The 24,272-nt window shown below is 36.6% G+C and overlaps 1 protein-coding gene across 1 annotated transcript; it reads left to right on the top strand.

Moving 5' to 3' along the window:
• Positions 1-7,664: 7,664 nt before the first annotated feature.
• On the top strand, positions 7,665-23,717 carry HELRODRAFT_111877 (hypothetical protein; the record flags this gene model as incomplete). Its single annotated transcript, XM_009019627.1, has 11 exons — positions 7,665-7,797; positions 8,689-8,822; positions 9,130-9,272; positions 10,823-10,926; positions 16,394-16,478; positions 16,805-16,911; positions 17,303-17,427; positions 17,869-18,135; positions 18,331-18,456; positions 20,135-22,095; positions 23,692-23,717. 10 exons carry the CDS (start codon positions 7,665-7,667, stop codon positions 20,222-20,224), a joined length of 1,314 nt encoding a protein of 437 aa, XP_009017875.1. The 3' UTR covers positions 20,225-22,095; positions 23,692-23,717.
• Between the last annotated feature and the right edge of the window lie 555 nt (positions 23,718-24,272).

The raw sequence follows: 24,272 nt of genomic DNA, 5'->3' as shown, positions 1-24,272 counted from the left end.
TATGCAAAACATAGTTGAAATTAGATCAGGTTTCTCAGACGTTTTTGATGATTAATTATACATAAATAAGCTAATATCCAGCCAATATAGTTATAAGAAAATAAAAATTGAATATAAATATAATAACTGAATATAAATTCAAAATATTTATTTTCAAATATTGGGGGGGCTCAAGATAGGCTTGAGCCCGAAGGGTTAAATATTGGGGGGGCTCGAGCCCGAAAGCCCATACAAGTCGCCGCCTATGTATATATATATACGCAAACATTTCTTCATAAAAATTCCAATTTCAACCATTCATATATATCGTCCTCTCTTAAAGACAATCATGTCAAAACAAACATTTATACCATCATCCAAAATCTATAAACAGCATTCACTAGTAGTCATACTTCAACTCCGCTCTCCAATCGTATTTAAATTTAGCATTCATAAGAAAATCATCCAACTTTTTTTTAAACTCATTCAAATCATTGCAATTAACAATGTCAATTTTAGACGCAAGTCTGGCTCAAGTTCAAGTTTTGATCTGTATTTGTTTTTTATTGCCAACATTGCAGAAAATCCAGTTTCACAGAGATAAGAAGTACTGAAAGGGATCAAAAATTTCAAAGCTCTGTCAGAAATTAATCCATATTCTTCTCTTCTTTTAAGCCAAAAATCACTCAACAAGTCTTTGTTGAATTCATTCTTCAATCCACCATCACACGAAAGTTCAATGAATTGATCTCTTTCTTGAACAGAAAAGTCAGCTGGCAATGCAACATCAGAAAATGGATTTCTTATCCAAGTTTTGTCATCAAAGTTTTCAGGAAAATAGGTTCGAAAATTCAAAATTAACTGAGAACAATGGTTCTTGATATCTTCAGCCATGTTAGGATGCAGTTGAAGTTCGTTCTCAGTCAAAAATGTGTGCAGTGATTGAAATGCTGTTACTCGAAATTGTTCAACATCTGAAACCATGAACTGTAGCTTCCTAATGATTGCATTTATTTTGTCAACAACAACAAACGGAGTTATATTTCGTCATTGCAAACTAGAATTCAAGTTGTTCAGTTTACCAAAAATGTCCGCTAAATACGCCAACCTCATTAACCATAACTCATTCAGAAATAAATCGGCTGTTTGAAATCCAGTGTCCATGAGAAATATTTGCACTTCTGAACGTAGTTCAAAAAGTCGAGATAACACTTTTCCACGTGACAACCATCGTACCTCTGTGTGTAAAAGAAGCTTTTTATGGTCAATTCCCATTTCATTACACATTATTGAAAACAAACGAGAATTGAGAGCCCGAGTTTTTATAAAATTAACAACTTTAACAGATTGTTTTAAAACAGTTTTCAAACTAGCAGGCATGGCTTTGGTAGCAAGAGCTTCACGGGGAATACTGCAATGTGTGAATTTTGCTTCTGGTGCAACCTGTTTAATTTGCATAACTACTCCCCCATATTTGCCAGTCATCGCAGCTGCACCATCAGAACACACTCCCACGCAATGCTGCCAATCTATTCCATTTAAAGTCATGAAATCAACTTTTTTAAATATTTCTAAAGCTGTTGTCCGGCCTGATAAAGACTCAAAGAACAAAAATTCCTCTTCAATTAACTGTTCAAATTCATACCTAACATACATCATCAGCTGGTCAAAGTTTGTAACATCTGTACTTTCATCTAACTGAATTGCAAAGTATTTGCTTGCTTGGATTCTTTTAATAAGAATGGTTTTTACATCTGATGCTCAGTCCCGGTTCCAGACATTTGGCGGCCCTAGGCAGAGCTACATCTATGGTGTTGGCTACTCTACCGATATATGATATATGATATATCAATGTCAGTGACTTGGAGGAAAAACTTATTTTCGTTTTTTTGTTTTTGTTTTTTTTCTAGTTTTTTTATATACGTATTGATATTACATAATATATAATATTATTTTTGAACCTATATTTTATCCACCCATATTTTACCTAGTTTATTGGATAGGTTCTTACAATTTTTATAAAAAATATTTTTCCATATTTTAAAAATAGAATTCAAATTATTAAATACTTTAGATTTTAGAACTTTGAATTGAATTAAAAATTGTATGTCAAATTTTATTATTAATGCCATTTTCTGAGAACTGCCCAACATAAAAGTGAAAAGTAATTATAGTAGCTACTAGCTAGTAAAATATAATTATTCAGTTTCAGTGCACCGAGTGATCATCTGAATAAATTACAATATTCATTTTTGCTTTATTTGAATTTGACTTTTCTGGCTTTCATGTTTGCAAAATCGTCAATTAATGCTGAATAGTCGAGTTCAGAAGCAATATCATTTTCGATAAAAATTTGTGCTAATCCAACAAGTCTATTTTGTGTCATTGTTGAACGTAAGTATGTCTTGATTAGTTTTAATTTGGAAAAACTGCGTTCGGCTGATGCCACCGTTATAGGTACTGTTAATAAAATTCGCAAAGCAGTCGTAACATTTGGAAACACGTCTTGCAATCTGCTGTCATATGAACCTTATAACTTCAAGAGGAGTACCGTTATCTGGTGACACATGTGCAAATGATTTCAGTTCAGTAAATAAATTAAGTTCTTCAATGTCAGATTCGGATTGAGTTTCAAGCTGATGCGAATCATCGGACACTGAAGCAGAAAGTATCAAACTTAGCTTTTTGCAGTGCTCTCGCAGATTTTCATCAGAGCAATATTTTAAGTCCGAAATATTAAATAAAAAACCAAAAGATGATTGATAATTTGTCAACTGTTCAAAACGATCGTTTAAAGACATTATTGCTTGATCCATCAATACGTTAAAAAAACCGATTCTAAATTTTTCTTCTGGATCATGTATTGACTCATCTTCAGCTTCATAAGAAAAATATTTTTTGGTTCGTTTTCTTCGAATCGACACAGCTGGATGAAACATGGTTTCTTCTATAGACATTTCTAATTCTTCTGCTAATTCTTTTGCTGCTATTTTTGAACCATGGAAACCGATTTCTTTGAATTCTACAAGAAACTTATTTACTTTTTTTAATAATTTTAAACAATTGTCTATTTCCATTTTATCACTTTGCATGATTTTGCTTAATACATTCACTTGTGATAAAATGTCATACCAAACACACAAAGTAACTAAAAAAGTAAAATTTCGAATTGCTTTTGTAAGAGAAATGGCTTCCGTCCGACATTTTGGATCATTTGTGGTTTCAGAAATTTCAACCAATGCATCATAGATATCACCTATTTGATAACGAATTGCTTTAACACTGTCCACTTTACATTTCCATCTAGTATCAGATAATGGTTTAACTGTAAGATTTTTTACATGATTTTTTAGTATTTGCCATCTTTGAACTGATGCAGAAAACAAAACGTAAATTTGCTGAACAATTCCAAAAAATTCTTTTGCGACTACAGATGACTTAGCCATATCTGAAAGCAACAAGTTTAGGCTGTGACAACCACATGGTACAAAGAAAGCTCTTTTATTAATTTCTAAAATTCTGGCCTGAACTCCTTTGTTGCAACCTTTCATATTTGCACCATTGTCATATCCTTGGCCACGACAATCAGAAATTGATAATCCTAAATCACTGAGTTTTTGTAGTATAGCTTCTGTTAATCCTATTCCAGTACTTTCTTGAACTTGCAAAAATACTACAAAACGTTCAACGATATTAACAGTGTTGTCTTTTATTTCGACGAATCGAAGTATTACTGTCATTTGTTCTTGATGGCTGATATCTGGTGTGCAATCCAATATGATTGAGTAGTATTTTGAGTTTGTAATCCTAAGCATTATTTCTTTCAAAATTTTGCTACTAATTAATTGTATTAATTCATTTTGTATGGTTTTGCCTAAATAATGTTCATTAGTCTCGTTATTGTTAATTCGACGACAATGTTCGAGTAGAACAGGATCAAACTTGGCTATCAATTGAACTAATCCTAAGAAGTTCCCATTATTTCGTGTGTTCAATTTTTCATCAGTTCCTCGAAATGCCAAATTTCTTTGAGCCAAAAATTGGATTATTTCGATAAGTCGTTCAAGTACGCCACGCCAACGCAGTTTCTCAGAATTTAATACTTTTTGTGTTTGTAGGTCAATCATCTGATTTGAATTTAGTCGGTTTTCCAATTCAATCCAGTTTTTTTGAGAGTTTATGTGACTAGAAGATGTTTCATGACTACTTACCATAGCTGTAAAATTTTTCCAATCATTATAACCACCCCTTGAAAATACATTCACAGAATTTGAAAATAATTTACAACAAAAGCAAAATGCTTTGTCTGTATGAATCGAATAAATTAACCATCGCCTGTCAATTGTTTCACAATTCGAAAGTTTTCTCTTGTAATGTATTGCTGAAAAACGCCTATTATTTGTTAATGGAAAAATGTGATCAATAATTCTCATAGGTCCTTTTTTAACCAGAAAATCACGTTGTTGAGAGTTTTCAATATTTATTGGCCAACAACCAATATCACTCCAATCAACAGTTTCAATGTTATCATCCTGAAATGATTCAATTTCCTCTTTTGCAGTAATTTCAATTTCATTGTCCTCAACTGGTTCTTGTTCTTTTGTACTTGTTAAATTAGATGAAATATTGGGAATATGATCTAATGCAATCATCTGACCAATTTCCATACTTTCGGTTTTCTCTTCCATCTGAGTGGCTTCGGCATCATCTATTACTGCTAAATCATCCTGCTTTAAATATTTAAAAATAGAACCTTTTTGTGATTCTAATCGTTCTTCTTGAGCTTTTTTCCGTTTTCGTTTTTCAGCACCAGAATCGTTTTTACTTCCTTTTATAGCTGACATGGTTAAATCAAATTTTAAATTTTAATTATTCATTAAAAATAAGGAAATAAAAAATTATAAAATTTGAAAATGGTAGCCTGGTCTAGATTAAAATGAACACATGTTTATATATACTTCCGTAAAAACGAATGATTAAAAGTTAACTACAGTCTAAAATACAATACTGCCATCTATCGAATAAGCTGAAGAATTATTAAAAATATTTATAAAACGACGTTGTTTCATTTTTTTTTAAATTTCCATAAATAATTTTTGATGCTTATTTAAGTTATTTTGCAAAATTGGCGGCCCCTAAATTCGGCGGCCCTAGGCAGCTGCCTAGTTTGCCTAATGGAAGAACCGGGCCTGCTGATGCTAAATCATGAATTCTTCGAGAAACTGTATTATCGGACAATGGAACGACATTAAGTTTATTGGCAGCATTTTTTCCAAGAATGGATGACACAATATCTTTAGCTGCAGGCAATATAAGAATCTCCCCAATAGTGTGTGGTTTTCCAGTTTAAGCAATTCTCAGACTTACCAAATAAGACGCCTCTAAAGCTTGTGAGTTAGCGTTAGCTCCTGTGAATGATTTTAAGGTGCTCCTACAATGTTTCAATTCAACTTCTTTTATTTTTGAAAAATTCTAGTGGCTTATCTTTGAGAAGAGCATGTTTTGTATTAAAGTGACGTTGAAGTAATAAAGGTTTCATCAAGTGATTTGGTAATTTTTCATTACATACGACACACTGTGGCTTTGGTTCTTTTTCTTCACCACACCACGAAAATCCAAGAGACAAATGCTTCTCATCATATCGCCTAATCTTCCGCAGTTTTTGATTGTCATCATCCGAGTCTGAATCTGCATGGACATCTGCGCTGAGCATCGGCTCAGTTGCAATGCTTTTGTTTTAATGGTTGTTGTTTGAGCCATTTATCCATTGTTTAACTTTAACTTTATCTAAGAAATTTTAGTAAATGTTTTTATAATTAATTCCGATATTTTAAATTAAATTGTATTTATTAATAATTAAGATAAAATATGAGGTTCATTAATTTATTTTTGTGCAATGACAAAACTATGACAACAAAGAATAGCAAAACAAAGAAAAAATAACAAAAAATTAACGTTTAATTCTATTTTAACATGCATTCAGCAGATAACAACTTGTAAAGTATGGCCGTAAACTATTAAGTTTAAACTTTACAAGTTTATAGTGTGAGCTTCTGCCATCCGCTGAATGCATAATTATAATAAATTAAAATAGCCCTGGCAAATAGGACATGAGATTTTGCGAATTCTCATTTCGTTTTGACGTTAATAGCCTTAGAAGTCGGAATAATATTGTGAACTTTTGCCGCGCGGCGAAATTTTTCCTTTGCTCGAATATCAACAGCCGCCGCCGCCAGCCTAGGCAGTCTTGCTTCTGGCCGGGACTCACCTCTTCACAACTTTTTATTTCCGGGTCGGAAAATACGGGCCGGCCGGAAGTATTATCGCGCCCTGCTTGCTGGTCGGTTAATCCGGCCCTATTAACAGCTAGCAAGTCTTCAAACATGTTTTAGTTTTTAAAAGTGACAAACCAATCCTAACTGAAATAATTCTATTAATGAACCAAAAATAAAAGAAACAAAATAATATTCTGTAAAGCAAACAAAATAATACTCTTTAAAGCAAATGTTTCTAAAGTCAACTAAATTAAATGTTCTAAATAAACGAAAAAAAATATTTTTACCAGCCGTAACAAATGAAATCCCAAAACAAGAAACAACCGTCCGACCAATACAACCACGATAAAACCAAAGACTAATTCACAACGCTATTCCAAACAACCAAATTATAACACTAACTTTCCTTTTTTTCAACAACTGTCCAAAAGGTTTATATACCAAACAAATTCTAAACAAACTGAGAAACATTCATTCTCAACCATACTCACCATATATGCGCCGTCCAACATTCAACCAACCTGCATACAAAACCAATTCATACGACATTCGACCAGACTGCCCACCTGACCACAACATGCGCGCCAACATACACACTTACGCCATTCATTTCACATGCGCGCTAAAAAAACTTCACAATATTCTATCTATAATCTGCTATATAAAATATTTAGTATTTAATATTGTTAAATACTTTACTCTGCTGACTGTCACTATAATCCTGTTTCATGTGATTTTGTACAAAATAGCTTTCTTAAAATATTTTTTGTTTTTTTTAAAGTTTTTTTCGTACCCCTTGGCAATATTGCTATTTTGGTGTACCAAACTTTTTAGATTAGTTACTTATAATTTTTTCAACAGATTTTTCCCTACATGAGCCAATCAAGGAGTTGGCTCGAAGAATCATCAAGTCACACAACCTGCCGCCACATGTCTTCCAAAGTATCGTACTTTCATTTTCTAACCTCTCCATTCCATCAATGTTTTATATTTTATACATCATTTTTACATCTGTCATGTTAATTAAATAAATTTTGAATGTAAGCTTTATTTCAGCTAGAAACTCAATGTGCATTTGTTTTGCTATAAATTACGTTTGTAGGGTTGTGTAAGGAACTTTCCGACTTCAAGATCAACCGACAGCTGCAGGAGCAGGATGACTTTGATGATGAATTAATCCGTAATTTTGCTGGAGATGTTGAGGAGGTTGTGGAAAAATGTGAATCCTTTTATGAACAGGTTGCGTCATCATCGTTGTCGTCGTCAGTCTTTTTTACTTTTTTGAATTTATTTTCGATTCATTCACAAGTAATTTGTAAAAGGACATTTTAAATTTAATTAAATGTTATGTTTGAAATGTCTAGTTTTTGTTAACTTGTTCATACACAGAAGTACCAAAAGTTCAGCAAGATGGAGCCACTGACGAACGAATCCATCTTCTCCGACGTGTACCATGCACTCATCCACTCGCATTTCATATCGACGCTCCTCAAGTTGGAGCACGAATATGCAATCATCTTGTCTTCGTTCTTCAAACAACGAGGTGATGCCATTGCTAGGGTGGAACTGCAGTTAGTTGTTGTGTTATTTTTGTGTTGCTGTAGTAGTAGTAGTAGTAGTAGTAGTAGTAGTAGTAGTAGTAGTAGTAGTTGTAGTAGTTGCTCATAGGCCATCTAGTCTTCCAAGTATCGCTTCCATTGGCCTTCCGTGAGTTCTCCCAATCTCTCTCTCATTGCTGATTTTATTTCATCATTCATCCGTGTAATCCTGAGTTGATATGCTTTTGCCCTGGGAATATTAAATCCTGCTGCCTTCAAACAAATGTCTGTCATCATCTTTGTATTTATGTTGACATTGTCTTTTTTGTCGAATTTATTTCTTATTCTCCTTCTTATTACCTCACAAAAGCCGTCCCAGTTTGCCTTTTTATATTTATATAGGACTTGGTTAAAGAAGGTTTCTCTTGGTGTTGGCCTGTCCCATGTGATCTGACGACACCTCCAATGGATCTTATTTGCTATAGTTTGGCTCACCAACGTCACATCTGGTGTAGATACAGTTTTCTTGATTCTTGAATACCATGATTCTTGTTTAGGCATTCCTATTCTACTATATTTGCCCACTCTTCCACTTCCTCTCCTTGATGGCCCTGCATTTGTCTGCTGTCCCACATTGGGCTATAGGCACCGTAAACTTGATATTACTTTTGATCATTGTTATCAAACCTCCACCGCTGTTGCACAGTTTCTAGCCTCCCTGTGGCGCAACTGGGAATTTATGGTTTCAATGGACCTCGAATGGAAACAACAATCTTAGAGCAGCTGTTCAATGTTGCTGTTGTTGTTGTTGTTGTGGTTTCCACGTATGTTGTTGTAATTATAACTGATTCTTCGTAACGTTAACGTTTTAATTCGTTTCGCAGTCTGCATTTAAGCAAAATATTTGAATTTTTCCATGGAACTGGTCAGGTGTCGGCAAGAGATGGAGGAGGCAGTGAGGAACATCGGCACCAACTTCACTGACAACCAGGTCAACCAGCTTGCAAAGAAACACATCGAAGTGTCAGAAGTAAGTTTCCGATGTCAAAAGTTTCTGAATTTTGTGATTGTTAAATTATTTATTTAAGTGATGATGATGATGATGATATTTCAGTGATCATAATTAGTTCGTTGCTGTTTATGATAAAAATGGCTCTTTAAAACACGTTTGTTATATTACATAACCAAAACTAATATGTAGGAAATAACATGCAAACCAACAACAAACAAACACATTCAACATATTTCTCAACAAAACATTCACATCATCAAAACATTCAATATATGACAACATCAAACAAAGCATGTCGGATTTGATGACGTTAAAATGTTTGAAGATGGAATCGAGCAAGTGGTCAAGTGCTCTTTCGACTGTGAAGGACAAGCAGAGGAGGGAGTACAGGGACCAGGTTATGAAATTGCACGAATTGCTGCTCATCGAAAAATCTGCTGATAATGCTGCTTCTAATAGTGTTGACAGGTTGGTTGGTATCAATATTTATTAATGTGCATTTTTTGGTTTTTGCTGCCTGACGTCTGTAAGTCTGTGCGAGCACTGCTAACTGCTATGTGATATTTGTTAACCAGTGTGGTTGCTGCTTGATATTCATAAGCCAGCGTAATTGCTGCTTGATATTCATTGGCCAGTGTAATCACGTTAAGTGACGAAAAATTTCATGTTTTCTTGGACATAGAAAAAACCTTTAATCGCATCCCACGTGAGGCATTAGGCTGGGCTGTTCCGGAGCATTTGGTATATGTTGTAATGGCTACCTATGAACACACAACGACGATAATCAGCACACCTACAGGAAACACGTGTAAATTCGAGATCGGCGTTGACGTACGCCAAGGATCAATCCTCAGCCCATTTTTGATGGAAGAAATAACTATATCAATACGCACGAACGACATATGGGAGATCACGTATACTTATGATATAGTACCGACGGCTACATCAGAAGAAGAGACAGCAGAAAAATTTGAGGTTTGGAGTCGACTTTTGGCCAAACACGGACTCAAAGTGAACTTAGAAAAGACAAAAAGCGCTGATTGCTAGGGAACTGCACAAAGCGCTCCTACCCGGCAACTCGATTTTGTGCCATCATAGTAAAAATGGTGTCATAAAAGGTGCTCGAAAATAACTGGAGCATTGTCTTCTATAGCAGGAAACTTCATTTGCCCAATCTGTCAGAATCATAGCCAGCCTGTAAAGCAATGTGACAACATTTCAATATCTGGGGGACATCATTAGTACTACTTGAACAGCCGAAGCAGAAGTTTGTGCTTGTGTCCGCTCCGCCTGGAGTAAATGGCGACTCCTTGCTTCTATATTCACTGGACGTGACATCCCTCTGCAGCTGCCAACAAAATGTACAAAATATTCGTGATAAGACCCGTACTGCTTTATAAGGCAGAAACGTGGCCTATGACCAAAAGCCTTGAACAGCAACTACACAGAACCGACATGAAAATCTTGCGATGGATACTGGTCGACCATATTGAATCTGCTAAGATATTGCTTCGTAGTGGGCTTGAATCAATAAGTGAAGCTTTGCAAAAACATCGGCTGCGCTCGTTCGGTCACGTAAAACGGAGCGAGAATACAGCAATAATAACTCGATGTCGTTGGGAAACGGCCAAAGGGGCATCCGAAGACAACATGGCTAACAACCATTAAAGCAACCTGAAAACTGCTGGACTGGATGCAGCAGATGCTTTGAACAGAACGAGCTGGCGACACAGGCTGCCTGTCCAACCTCCGCAAGGGAACAACGGACGTTTAAACGACGATTGATTAATTGATTGATTGCATGTTGTTTCCTACAAATTAGTTTTTTTGGTTGATTTTGTTTTGGTTATGTAATATATATGTAATATTTTTGGTAATATATATGTAATCTGTTTTATTTCGTTTTTTTTTGGCTTTTGTCTTATTAAAAATAATAGTTCTTCTATTTATTAAAATAATTTTAAACATTTTAACAATTTTTAAACTACTGAAAGCATGAAGCACAGTCTGACAGCCAGTTACCTGTTCTCTCCACTTCCTGGCACCTCATCAGCATCGGGTCCTGTCAACAACAAAAGGGGCGTGCAAACCAGGAGGGAAGATTGCTTCACCGTCAACCTTGGTCACTATTCATTTCTTTTTTAAATAATTTTTCAGTAATTAAAATCGATTAATGTACAAACTTTTTGGTTAAAGAGTTTAGACTGGGTGATCTTGTTTCATTTAAACTTATTGTTCAAGTTCGGTTTCAAATAAAAAAGTTGATTTTAAATGTTGAACATCACAAGCTGTAACGGTTTGTTTTCAGACGAATTATTATATAATTCAATCAATCAATCATCGTTTAGTGTCCAGAGACCCAGTTCTCCCAAGGTAGGACGTTGTTTTCTTTGCCATCAATTTTTGCGTTAAATTAGGCGATCAGTTGTATCCATTTCATTTAAATTTAGAGCTTTCATGACTTGCTCGATTGTTTGCGATCAGGACTTCTTTGGACGGCCTTTGGGACGTGTGCCAGGTACTTCAACATCTGCAAGAGAAATTATGGCACTGTTTCCACTTCGTTTGACATGACCAAACCACTGCAGACGGTGTTGCCGGCATTCTTCCTTTATATCATCTAAACCAGCACGACGCAGTATTTTGGTAGATTTGATGTGGTCCTTCAGACTAATTAGTTGCATCCGTCGGAGCATTTTCATATCGGTTCGGTGAAGTTGTTCCAGTTTGGTTGTCATTGGGCATGTTACTGCACCATATAATAACACCGGACGTATCACAGATTTATAAAGTCTTGATCGTAGTGGTAGTGGGATGTCACGCCGTATCAATATAGAGGCAAGGAAATGCCATTTATTCCAGGCTGCACGTATGCGTGCTCGAACGGTAGCTTCAGCTGTTCCAGTATAACCCAGAACATCTCCTAGATATTGAAACGATGTGACTTTCTCTACTTTAATGGCTTCAAAAACATTGCTATTTCGTATTTGTTGTTGTGGATTGATGCAAGCAGGACTAGCAAAATTGGAAACTTCATATAAAGTACCAATTATTTTTGAACAACGTTTGTGACACCACTGGTTACACTGCTGACACTTGATTGAATTGTTACCTACACCAACTTTACAAACTGAACATGGCCATCGTTCAGTAGCTATAGATTGGATGGGTTCACCAGTGTTCATTGCTTTGGTTTTGCTGATGTTGACTTTGAATCCATGATCGGCGAGTCTGGTGTTCCAATCTTCAAACACCTGTGCTGCATTCTGCTCAGACGTGGCTGTTAAAACGATATCATCAGCATATATTAGATTCCAAATGTCACCAGTGCGTATCGGCTTTGTGATTTTTTCTATCACAGTTATAAATAACAGTGGACCGAGAATCGAGCCTTGGTGAACTCCAACGCCGATGTCAAATGCATCTGTGTTTCCAACCGTTGTGCCGACGAGAGTCATTTCCATCACAAGTCGAACAAGATATTTTGGAATGAGTTGTCCACGTAGACTCCACCTGATTGCTTCACGGGGAACTCGATCAAATGCTTTTTCAAGGTCTACAAAAATGTGTGATAGTTGTTGAGACTCCACCTGATTGCTTCACGGGGAACTTGATCAAATGCTTTTTCAAGGTCTACAAAAATGTGTGATAGTTGTTGATGCTTTGCGAGGTACTTCTCTTGCAGTTGCCGAAGGATGTGAATTGCATCAATTGTTGATTTTTCCGCTAGGAAACCAAATTGATAATTTCCGATTGTGATGCACGACGTTAATCTTCTCTCAATGATTTTCTCGACAATTTTTCAGGGAGTGTTCTAACAGACGGATACCCCGATATGATGAACAGTTCAATGGATCACCTTTTCCTTTGTATAGCAGGACTGTCATGCTATAGTTCCATTTAGTCGGCATTGAGCAATTTCTCCAGATTTCACGGCAAAGTTGTAGTAACGTTTGGATACCTGCAGTACCAGATGCTTTGATAATGTCATTTATGAGTCCAGAGAGCCCTGCTGCCTTTCCATCTTTCATAGCTTTCAGAGCTTTTGTAAGCTCCTCTATAGTGATGTCTGGAATCTGACCTTCGATGGGTGGAGCGTCAAAGTTAACATTGATGGGATTTGTTTAGTTTAACAGACGGTTGAAGTATTCTCTCCACTGTAGCTTGATCTCATCTTGTTCAAGAACCATCTCATTTTTGTCATTTTTGATACATGAGGCACCAACTATGTCTTTTTTCGTACGCTTTGCTTGTTTTGCTATACGATACAGAGATTTCATTTGTTCACTTTTGTTTTTAGTGAGCCACTCTCTGCACTGATCTGTCCGAGCCAGTGCAACTTGAGGTCTTGCATAGTTGTTCTTCTCACGGAAAAGTTTATGGTCATCAACAGACTTTGATTTTTGCCATTGCTTGTATGCATCTTTATTTTCAGCTATTGCATTTTGTACACTGTCATTTTTGTACACTGACGTTTTGTACCAGTTTTCCCACAAACTGTAGTTGCAGCGTTTATCAAAACTGTTTTGTATGTACTCCAATCTGTACTGGCTTGCGATTGGTGGTCTAACTGTGTGGCGACAATCTGTTGAAATTTTTCTCGATGAATATTGCTTTTCAGCTTCCACGTTTTGATTTTCCGAGGCATTTGGTTAGACTCATGTTTTGACAGTTCGACAACCAGGTCTGCCACAAGGAGTCATTTCTGCGATTTCCATGCTGCGGCCAGTCAGTGATCCAACATTGAGCGTTCCAAGTTTAAGTACCATAGATGGGCCATTCTGAATTTTTCTGCAACATCCCTCTGCTATTGCATACTTCCCAGGGACCAGGCACCCCTTGACCACTTAAGGCCTGCTGGGGACTAGGGGCCGTTGTTTTCCTTTGTGATGGCATAAGAGTAATTTGGGGAAAGTTTTTACATCCGGACACCCATCCTGACGACAACCACCAGTTATAGCGGTGGGCCTAGCCTTTTGCTCAAAAGCTCGCAAGGCAGCGTGGATGCAGTTTTATGTCATACCCAGTGTTTATTAATTGCACAAAATTGTTCAAAAATATTTCATTATTAAACAATTAAAAATTTACTTTTATTTACAATTAAGAAATAAATATTATTGCATTTTCAGCTTTGATTAGTTTATGATTCAGTTTTTCAATATTTCGTACCGTAATTTTATCATTGTCTTCTAACCCATTCACATAGAACACGAAGTTTTTAACTACTCCTTTATTCATTATTATTTATAAAGAAATTTTTTTTCGTTAATCCTTAACCATCTATAATGTATTGCGTTCCCAATTTATTGGCTCTAAAAGGACCACTATGTGTTGGTCTTTTTATTATTAATTTAAAATTAAAATCCAACAAAATTACTGTATTTTGTTAGATATTTATTACAGCGTTTTCTTTGTTTATGGATATATTTGATTGTAAAACATATTGTTAAATTTACGATCGGTTTTTGGTCTATGTTCATACTCTATGGTCCTGTTTTATGCTCATCGAGCATATTGTATATATAGGCAGGCACATTTAATGAGATATGCAATATAGGTGCGCATCTGAGAAGAGATGAACATGTCTTTAAATTTCAACGCTGTTTTGCTCATTCCATTCCAACTTATCCACCGATTGGAAACTTTGACAGATGAAGAAGTTGTTGAGCAATTAGGAAAGAAAATTGCCACTCATTACATATCTGAACTTGGAAAACGACGAAAAATTGTGGGATTTGAGTGGTACAAAAATCAGTTAGAATTGAAGAATGATCGTTACGGGTTTGGATCTGAAGAAATAGAGTACCTTGCTAAGTTACTCAAAAATTATGAACTGGAAACTTTGGTGAATATACGCGAATGGAACCGTCAATTTGATGAAATGCTAAGCAAGGAAGAGCAGTATTCATTGATGTACAAATTGACCGAGCTATATTACTTCAGCATGCCAGGAGAACAATGGCTCGCGAAAAACCAGATATTGAACAATTACGAAATTAGAGTAAAAATCACTGTCAAGGATTATCATTCGCGTATCATGAAAAGAAACAGACTCTTCTTTCTGCCATTTGTGAAGGATAAATTCCTTAATGATACGTGCAGCCTGTGTTTGGAGAAATTTTGTACAAAATCATTCGTATACATGATGGAATGCAAACATGCGACTCATGATGTTTGTCTTCGAGACTGGCTAGAGGCGAGGAATGAATCATGCCCCACCTGCAAACGACGCTATGTATTCCGATGTAAAACATTCGCTAACTACACACTGAAAAGGGATGAGAATGGAGAAAGATTACTCAACATTTTTTTGCAGATTAAATAAAATTTTATAAACTTTAAACTTCATTACATTTCTTATTAAACTAAGATAATCTAACTTGATGTTTAACCCTGAATTGATATTAAATGACAAACTAGTTTATTAATAAATATTTGTTGATTTTTTTTATTTTAATTCATTTTGATTATTTTACAATTGATTTATTTCATTCCTTTGCAGAATATTTCTGAATATTTAGTATCTTAATTCTGGTGTCATAAAGTCACGTAGACTTGAGATCGTAGTGCGTGACAGGCCTCCTCCTGATATTAATATATATGGTTTGATTGACATACGATCTTTGTTCTCAAAACTAGAACATAATCAAAAAAGAATTACTGATATTAACGCGGCTTTGTGGCCTGTGCAAGAAAATATTTTTTCATTTTGGTCATTAAATTATTTGGCTTCCGGATTTTTACTATTAACGGGTTGTTACCGGAAATCCAAAATCTGATAAACCAGAATATAGCAACAATTAACAACGAAATAAAACCGGTGTGGATAGCAAGCAGGGTTGTTGGTAGTAGCGGCGTCAGAGTTTTCAGTAGCGGTAGTGCCGCCACATGCCATGAGCAGTAGCAATAATGCTAGCAGTGCTACTTTCAAAACAAAAATAAAATCGCTATCGCTACTTTTAGAGTCGAAAAATTTTCCTCATTAGATCTTGCGTAATAATTAGCAATCATCCAATTAAGGAAACCAGAATTAAATGGCGTTGTTTTGCTTCCATATCATCTGCAGTTTTACGGCGTTTTAGCATTGATAGGCTATCTTTGTGAATCTCTTGAAAAGCTGGCATAATAAAAAACCATGCACTTAATTTTTAAAAATGAAAACAGTAATCTTAATATCATAATTAAGGAAATAAACACTTTCAACAACATCTAATTGTCCCACTTCTATATCTGTTTATAGCTTTGTTTTGGTTCTTCTTTGTTAGTTTGCAACTTGAGTGGGTTTGTTGTATTCCATAAAAATCCGTGAATAGAAAAGTAGTCAAAAACTTGATTTCAGACGAATTATTATGTAATTGAATTGTACTAGAGTGTTAAAAGAATGAGCACGAAGAACATTTAATTTTTTACGTTTTATACTTGACAGCTTGATACAGTTGATTTCCAAACCACCTCTTACCAACATCTCTCCACACGTGACGTCCACCTCACATCTCTCTACATATGACCTTCACCTCACATCTCTCCACACATGACATTCACCTCACATTTTTCCACACATGACCTTTACCTCACGTTCTTCAACCAAGGTGCCCAGATGAAGACCAGCCACAACTTGCGACTCGTCAGTTGTCACGTGCTTGATATGTGTCGACTGCAGTTGTCTGATGCCTTGTAAGTAGGTTCATTGAATGGTTTGTGATTTTGTGAGGACGACGTTACAGCGTAATTGTTAAAAGTGCCTGTTCTTGTTTTGCAGTAACCTAGTTCAAATGCCAAGATATATTATGCGTTATATGCGGTAGTCAATCACGTATTCATTCACCTTGCTCTTGTATCGAAGCTGATGTCTCTGAGTAATGCAGAAGACTTCTGTTTAGCAACTTCTTTGTTTATTAACTAATTAAATTAATTTTTAATTAATTTATTTATTATTTAAAATTTTATAAATGTAAATAAGCGTCTTGAATATGTAGAGATGCGACCTCATTCGATCACAGTACAGGGCAGCGACTCCAAACAGCCATCTCCCTGTACTCCAACAAGTTGTGTGGTCTCGTCCTCCTAGTCGATAACAGAATCAACAGTCACTCTGGTGTCAAGAAAGGTCAGTAACGTTACTTTGTTTCATTACGTCTTCGTCATCGGCCACAACTTGTCATTCATCTTACATCGGCACCTCCTTTATTTTCATCATCGTCATCCACTCCATCATTATCATCATCTCCTGCATCATCATCACCTCTTCCACCATCATAATTCCCTGCATCATCATCTCCTATATAACATGTTCGTGATCCTTCATGATCGTCTCATTACCTCGATCCTTCATCCCACCTGTAAACTTCCTTCAAAGATTGGATATCTGTAAACTTCCTTCAAAGATATCGTCCACTCATTCTGTTTGAATGACTAATATACAATTATTTCATTGTCCTTAGTCATATAATTGCTTTTTAATGAACGAAATGGATGACTTAAACGACAAATTTATTCAGCCTTCGCTGAGGTGTGCCAACAGACCACAGACTTCCACTTTCCAGACCTGAGTGAGCAGTTGGAAAGCATCCAGACAGCAGTGCAAGCCGGTCACAACGATCCTCCACATGCTCCTCTGCAGGCTGTCTGTCTCCTTAACCATTTATAACCATGTATTTATATTTAGTAGGATCGTTGTCAATGCTTGAGCTAATGAGGCGCGATCTGCATTATTTACATATATTGATATCACTGATCAAATGGCCATTGTAAATTGAAAGGAGTTTAAACGAAAAAGTAATAAATCTTTAAACTGTTGTGGTATAAATGTTTTTTAAAAACAGAAACTGCTTCCATTCGATCCAACAATTATTAGCACGTACAACTTTTCGGCAACAATTTCGACTCGAACACTATCAGTGTGGATGTTGCGTGCATTTTAATGTTCAATAAATATCCGTTTAACAATTTTACATCAGAAAACTATTTTTATAGACACAATAATTGCAAACACATTAAATGTTATATTTTGTTATCATATCAATAATTTAATTTGATCCTTACTTATAAAGAATTAATTTTCTAGCCTAATGAAGCACACGTGCATCTTCGACAGACTTCGCCGTCAGCCCGCCAGCCTCGTTTGAACGTTGGCGACTTGTACATCACTCGACATTCCAACTTGTCTGAGGTCCATGTGGTCTTCCATGTGGCCACTGACGACAGCTTGCACGCTGAAGTTTCTTCCAGACATCCAGTGATCCTTGCCTACAGGAACATCATCAAGACGGCATTCAACAGCGACATCAAAACCATCACGCTGCCGTTGTTGTTGGTGCATGAGATGACCGAGGTGGGTTCGTACTCTCTTACTGAATGCGCGCGTTTAAATCTTTCCAGATTTCGCTTCTGTCTCCCCGGTCTTCTTAATTTGTGTATCCCTTTTTTTATTTTAGATATTGAAAGTTTTTTATGCACGCGTTTTGCAAAATACTTTTTAGTTTTACTGGCACAGACCAGTCTAACGTTTCAAAACTTGAACCTACAGGAGATGACGATAGCCTGGTGTTTGAGGAGGGCAGAGCTTGTGTTCAAGTGTATCAAAGGTTTCATCATGGAGATGTCGGTCTGTCACTTTGAAGAGTCGTTCAACATTCAGTTCCTCATTCCCGAGGTTCGATGCTACTTAACACTACTTCTTGTCTTGTAATGTACTTACAAATATTTTCTGATATCCGCAGACTCCATAATACGTAGTGTTTTCTGTTCACGATTTATCGAATCACTGACTTCATTGGATCTTATTTTTTTTAAATATTACAATGTAATATTACATTGTAGTTGTTACATTGTTACATTGCAGCTGTATGAATGGGCAAAGACAAAGGTGAGGGTTGGAAGGGGGATGTCGGACGCTTTTAGTGTTAAGGTAGGAGTGCATCAAGGATCAGTGTTATCACCGTTTCTGTTTGCAATTGTGATGGATGTTGTGTGTGGAAACATAATGGAGGGGTTGTTATTTGAGATTTTGTATGCAGATGATTTAGTCTTGATGGCTGATAGCATGGAAGAATTGCAGTTAAAATTTGACAGATGGAAAAGTGTTATTGAAAAGAAAGGGTTAAAAGTTAATATTGGTAAGACGAAGGTAATGGTGAGTGGGGAAGGTGGGGAGCGAGTGATAAGTAAAATAGACCCCTGTGGGGTATGTGACAGGAGAGTGAAGGCTAACTCGGTGTTGTGTATAGGATGTCAGAAATGGGTGCATAAGAGATGTAGGGGTTTGAGGGGGGCACTGAAAAAGGTGGAAGGCACGTTCAAATGTAAGAAATGTGTTCATGGTGCGATTAATAGGACGGGCGCAAGGACGGGGTTGAGTGGTGGTATTGAAAGAGTGGAAAGCTTTGTTTACTTAGGAGATAAGCTGAATGCGGATGGAGGATGTTTGAGCGCAGTTACGGCTAGAGTTCGTGTGGGATGGATGAAATTTAGGGAACTGGGTGGGGTATTGTGTGGAAAGAAATGGTCAGTGAAGATGAAAGGGAGGGTATATAAAGCATGTGTGAGAGCAGCGATGGTATATGGTGGTGAAACTTGGGTGTTGAGGAGAGAGGAGGAAAGTGTACTGCAGAGGGCTGAAAGAGCTATGGTGAGGATGATGTGTGGGGTTAAAGTGAAGGATAGGAGGAGTAGTACAGAGCTGATGTCAATGATGGGACTGAATGAGGACATTGTGACATTGATAAGGAGATCGAGATTGCGGTGGTATGGACATGTGTTGAGAAGGGATGAAAGGGTCGGGATTAGGCGAGCGTTGGAGTTCGAGGTTGAAGGAGTGGTAGGAAGGGGTCGTCCGCGATTGGGATGGAGAGAGCAGGTGGAGAAGGACAGGGTGAAAGCGGGGTTGCGTGATACTGAGGCGAGTGACAGATGTGGATGGCGTCGAGGGGTATTTCGGTTTCATCATAGGTAGCCAAACGGCAACCCCCGATCTCGGGGAAAATGCCGTCTAAACGTGTGTTGTTGTTGTTAATATTACATTGTAGTATTACATTGTAGTATTACAATGTATTAATAGGTAGTGCGTAAAAGATAAACCGATTAAGAGGTCATTAACATAATGGTTAATCATTATCAACATATCTCATGGGCGAACCAACCGCGTTACTCAACACCCTAACAGACCAACACACTCCACAATATACAATATACTCCACATCACAGCGCACACAATACCACACATAACACTCCACGTCCCAACCCACCCAACATTTGGCATACACCACGTCACAAACACACCCCACAAGTTCACCTACATTCATATCGTACAAAACAAACACCGCACCATGCAGACACTGTCAGACGAAGCCTTCAACAACTTCAGCACAATGATGCCGTCCATCTTCAGGATGTCCAACCCTCTCGTGGCCACATCGCAGTAATTATTTCAATCTACTCCATTGAACAAATTGCAGTTACGACGTTGTGAATATTTTATTCTCGATAAAAAAAGTTTTCGTTTGAACGAATTAGAATTAAAATATAATATCAAAGTTTGTCTGAACTCGTTGAAAGTATTAAAAATAAAAGCGTCTGTTAAAATAGGTCACATGTTAGGATACGGAACGAACACACAAACACTGTATCAAAGTTTTAAAGTTCGTAAAAACACTTCTATAATTTACACTGCTGCGTGCCTCCTCAAAATGTTCCGTGCACGAATGATGAACGATCGATGAAATAAATAAATAACTTGGACTACGATGTGGTGGGTGATCTAGGCTGATCTAGGCTGATCATGATGGTGCATGTTAATTTCAATAACGTGGTTTGCGTTGGTCGCAGCGTGAGTGACTACAAGTACAATGTGCCTAACGGACTAATTCATTAAATATATAAATAATTAAACAAATAAAGAAAAAAATTAATCAAATCATGATGAGCTCTGCCAAAATGTTATAACAGTTACGATAAATTGAATTTTATGCTATGGTACGCATAGTCTCATCAGCATCTCATCGCACACATATGCGATGGTGATCCAGCAGTAGTAAATAATTCAGAGATGGCGTGGATGAATGAATGCAAGATCGGAATCATTAATGAATTCTTAAAAATTATTTCATTATCACTAAAATACGAGCAAATAAAAAGTTTTAAATGGTATAAAAATTAAAATAGATGAAAGAGAAAACTCCACCACACATCACAGATTGTAAGCATTAACAAGCAGCGAGTAACCATCAAAACGTGGGAAATGTCCAAACTTTCAAACGCAAAATCAAATATGAGCAGGTACCTACCGACCCGCACCTCTAAAGAATTGTTTAGTCTTTCAATTCAACATTATAAACCGACACTTAATTTCAATTCCGTACTCTAAGTATACTAGACGTTATGCAGGTTGCTTAATGCATGTTTTGTTGAATGAATTCATATGCCGTCATTTAACTGACTCATTCACTGCAACGACAACATGCCACAATCCACTACCACCAACAACCATCTCAACCATAACGTGCTACAATCCATCGCCACTAACAACCGACGACAACGTGCCTCAATCCACTTACAACCAATCACAAAGTAACACGATCCACCACCACCTACAACAACCAGTCACATACAATTCAGCAACAACAAAATAAACAACAACCGATCTCCCCAACCACTTTCATAATAACTTAAAACAAACTTATCGATTATGGCAAAGAAACATAACTTGTTCAAGTTCAAAAATGAAATAAAATATCAAACACAAAAATAGCATCTCGGTGATGTGGATGCCAATGAAAAGTTCATAACGCGGATGTGGTCAATTTTAAAGCTCAGTTATGTTGCTTTGTTTGTGTGTACTTTGCTCTTTCACATCAAATAAAATGAAGTTTAATAATGCCTCCACGCGAATCACACATCCAGCCTGAGGCATGTGACCACTCCAGCAGTACACACAAACATAATCATACACACACACACACACAAGCAAGCATGGATTCACACATGATGACCACACACAGCAAAGTTGATAAAAAAATCTAATCGATGTGTCATTCAGTCATTCACCACCATCCATCCATCCATTATTGTCTTATCATGCCATCCATGGTGACATCTTCTTCTTTGGCGTTGAACTCGTCATCGTTGTCATCAGTGGCCCTGTCGACGTCGTCACCGTTCAGTATCAAAATGTCCTTGCTCTTGATGTGGGGCAGACTGCTCTGGTGGGGGAACAACCAGGGCTTGTGAGAAGGCGAGTGCTCCTTCTTCCAGGCGTTGTAGTTGATGCTTGCTTTGTGCAGCTTGTACACCACCTGGTTGTTTGTGATGGAATGATTGTAGGTTTTTTTCAAAAGAATCAAAAAATCTGTATCCAACCTAGTTAAACAGAATTTAAAAAAATTTGCATTGGAAAAATCCCAAATTGATATAACCGCAGGCAAAATCTATACAGGTAGATAAAATTTAAAAAAAAAATGAAATTATCGTTGCTTTTCCAACATGTTTGCAGTTTTGGTTTATTTCAACGAGGCAAATTTAGTGACGGATTGTCAAACAAATCAGTTTTATAAGTCAGTGCTACTTAAAATACAGCATTGTTGAAGAGCACCAAATGCTTATGAATTTTATTTTGTTGATCCGAGGAAGCAACCGATACATCGGCATCGGTAAATTACCGAGACATCGGAGCATCACCGACATAACAGTACTTTAATTGCATCGGTGTCGGTGATAACTGAGTTTTAGTAAACATTTCTTGAATTAAAAAAAAATATATTTTAAGCAATTCTAAACTTTTTTTTATAAATATTCACGAATACATATTGGCCAGAAATATTGAACACCTACATGCATGTGTGTGTGTGCTATCAAGAATCGCAGAGAAACGCGCAACGCAACAAAGTCACACACGACCACATCAAACAGACGCCCATCTTAATAACGTCTCAATTATCTCTCTTTCATTAATTTATCAAAATAATTAGTGCAGCGACATCAATTGGATGGTTTTTAGATCTTGGCTTTAGATCGTATTTCGTTCATATGTGGGTAAACATACGCTGGCCTAAATGATATATTTTTACTTATTGGTCGTATTTTTTAAAAGCATCAGCACTTGTGTCTTTTCATTAGAACGATTGAACTGTCACAACAATACTACTTGAATAATGACTCAAAGTTCTCGTGCACTAGTCAAGTCTCGCGTCGTCTTCGTCACTAATGCGTGATGACATGGTTTCGATTACTATTTGCTAATGAAACTTTTGAGCGTACGATGCGGTGTTTGTGCGTGCGTGCAACGTGTTCACTGATCTGACAAATACTGGTATTTTAATATTTCCGCTGGCTGAGCACAAACGTGAAACTTCGAGAACAGTTCATGTGAACACGCAACACAATGAGGCTTGTACCATATCATCATTTTTTAATCAGATCATCAAATCGAAATTCAATGAGATCTATCAGTCGTGACGTCCCTGCAGATAAACTCATGGTCTCAACTCGATGCACAAACTGACTCTCATTTGATGGTCTTTCTTTATGAAATGCATTCAAACTGAATGACACACCAAATCAAACGTGTGAGGTTCAGTTCTACTCATTTCAGCGAATATAAATTAACATAAATCAAAATAAATTAACACGAAATAACATAAATATAACTTGATATGCCAACTAAAAAACTTAATTACCCCGAACATTCACATGACAATCAACTAATGATGTTCATGATAAACTGGTGATGGTTGACTGATGAATACAACAATGATGATGATATGGTGATAATGAATTGAAGACAGTGACGACGACGATGATGAAGAACTTATGACGATGATAATGAACTGATGGTGATGATTACGATGAATAAAATAAGAAAAATAGATGAACGACAAACAAATGTGCAAACCTTTGGAGCAAGCCATTGAGTTGCCTGGTTGACCACCCATGACGGAAGGTGACCTGTGGTCGTTTTGCAGTGTGTGTGTGTGTGTATGTGCGTGCAGTGTGTGTGTGTGTAGTGTGTATGTGCGTATAGTGTGTGTGTGTGTAGTGTGTGTGTGTAGTGTGTGTTTGTTGAGTGTTTATTGCATTGCACTGTGATTGTTCTATGTGCACATTTGTGAATGATGTGTATTCTGCAGTTCTGTACATGTTGCGTATAACATTTTGTTCTATGTATTTCTAATGTGCCAATGTGTATTTGAAAGTTATTGAATGTTATTTTATATTGCTGTTGTTGTTATTGCATTTGATTTTATGATTCTCATAAACACCTCAAACAGAATGCTTAATACTGCTGTTGGCTGCTAATATGAACGAAATTATCAGCCAGCATCTTCAACTTCACAAGTCATGAGAAATAGACTAAACAATTACTTCAATAACAATAATAATAAAATAATAATAATAATAATAATAATAATAATAAACAATCACAAGTTTGTAATATAATAAACTTAGCACTTGAGGCAGACATTATTCATGTTGAGA

Source organism: Helobdella robusta, assembly GCF_000326865.2.
Source record: "Helobdella robusta unplaced genomic scaffold HELROscaffold_25, whole genome shotgun sequence".
NCBI lineage: Eukaryota > Metazoa > Annelida > Clitellata > Rhynchobdellida > Glossiphoniidae > Helobdella > Helobdella robusta.
Note: the sequence above shows the minus strand (reverse complement) of the source record. Positions and strands in the feature narration are given on the sequence as shown.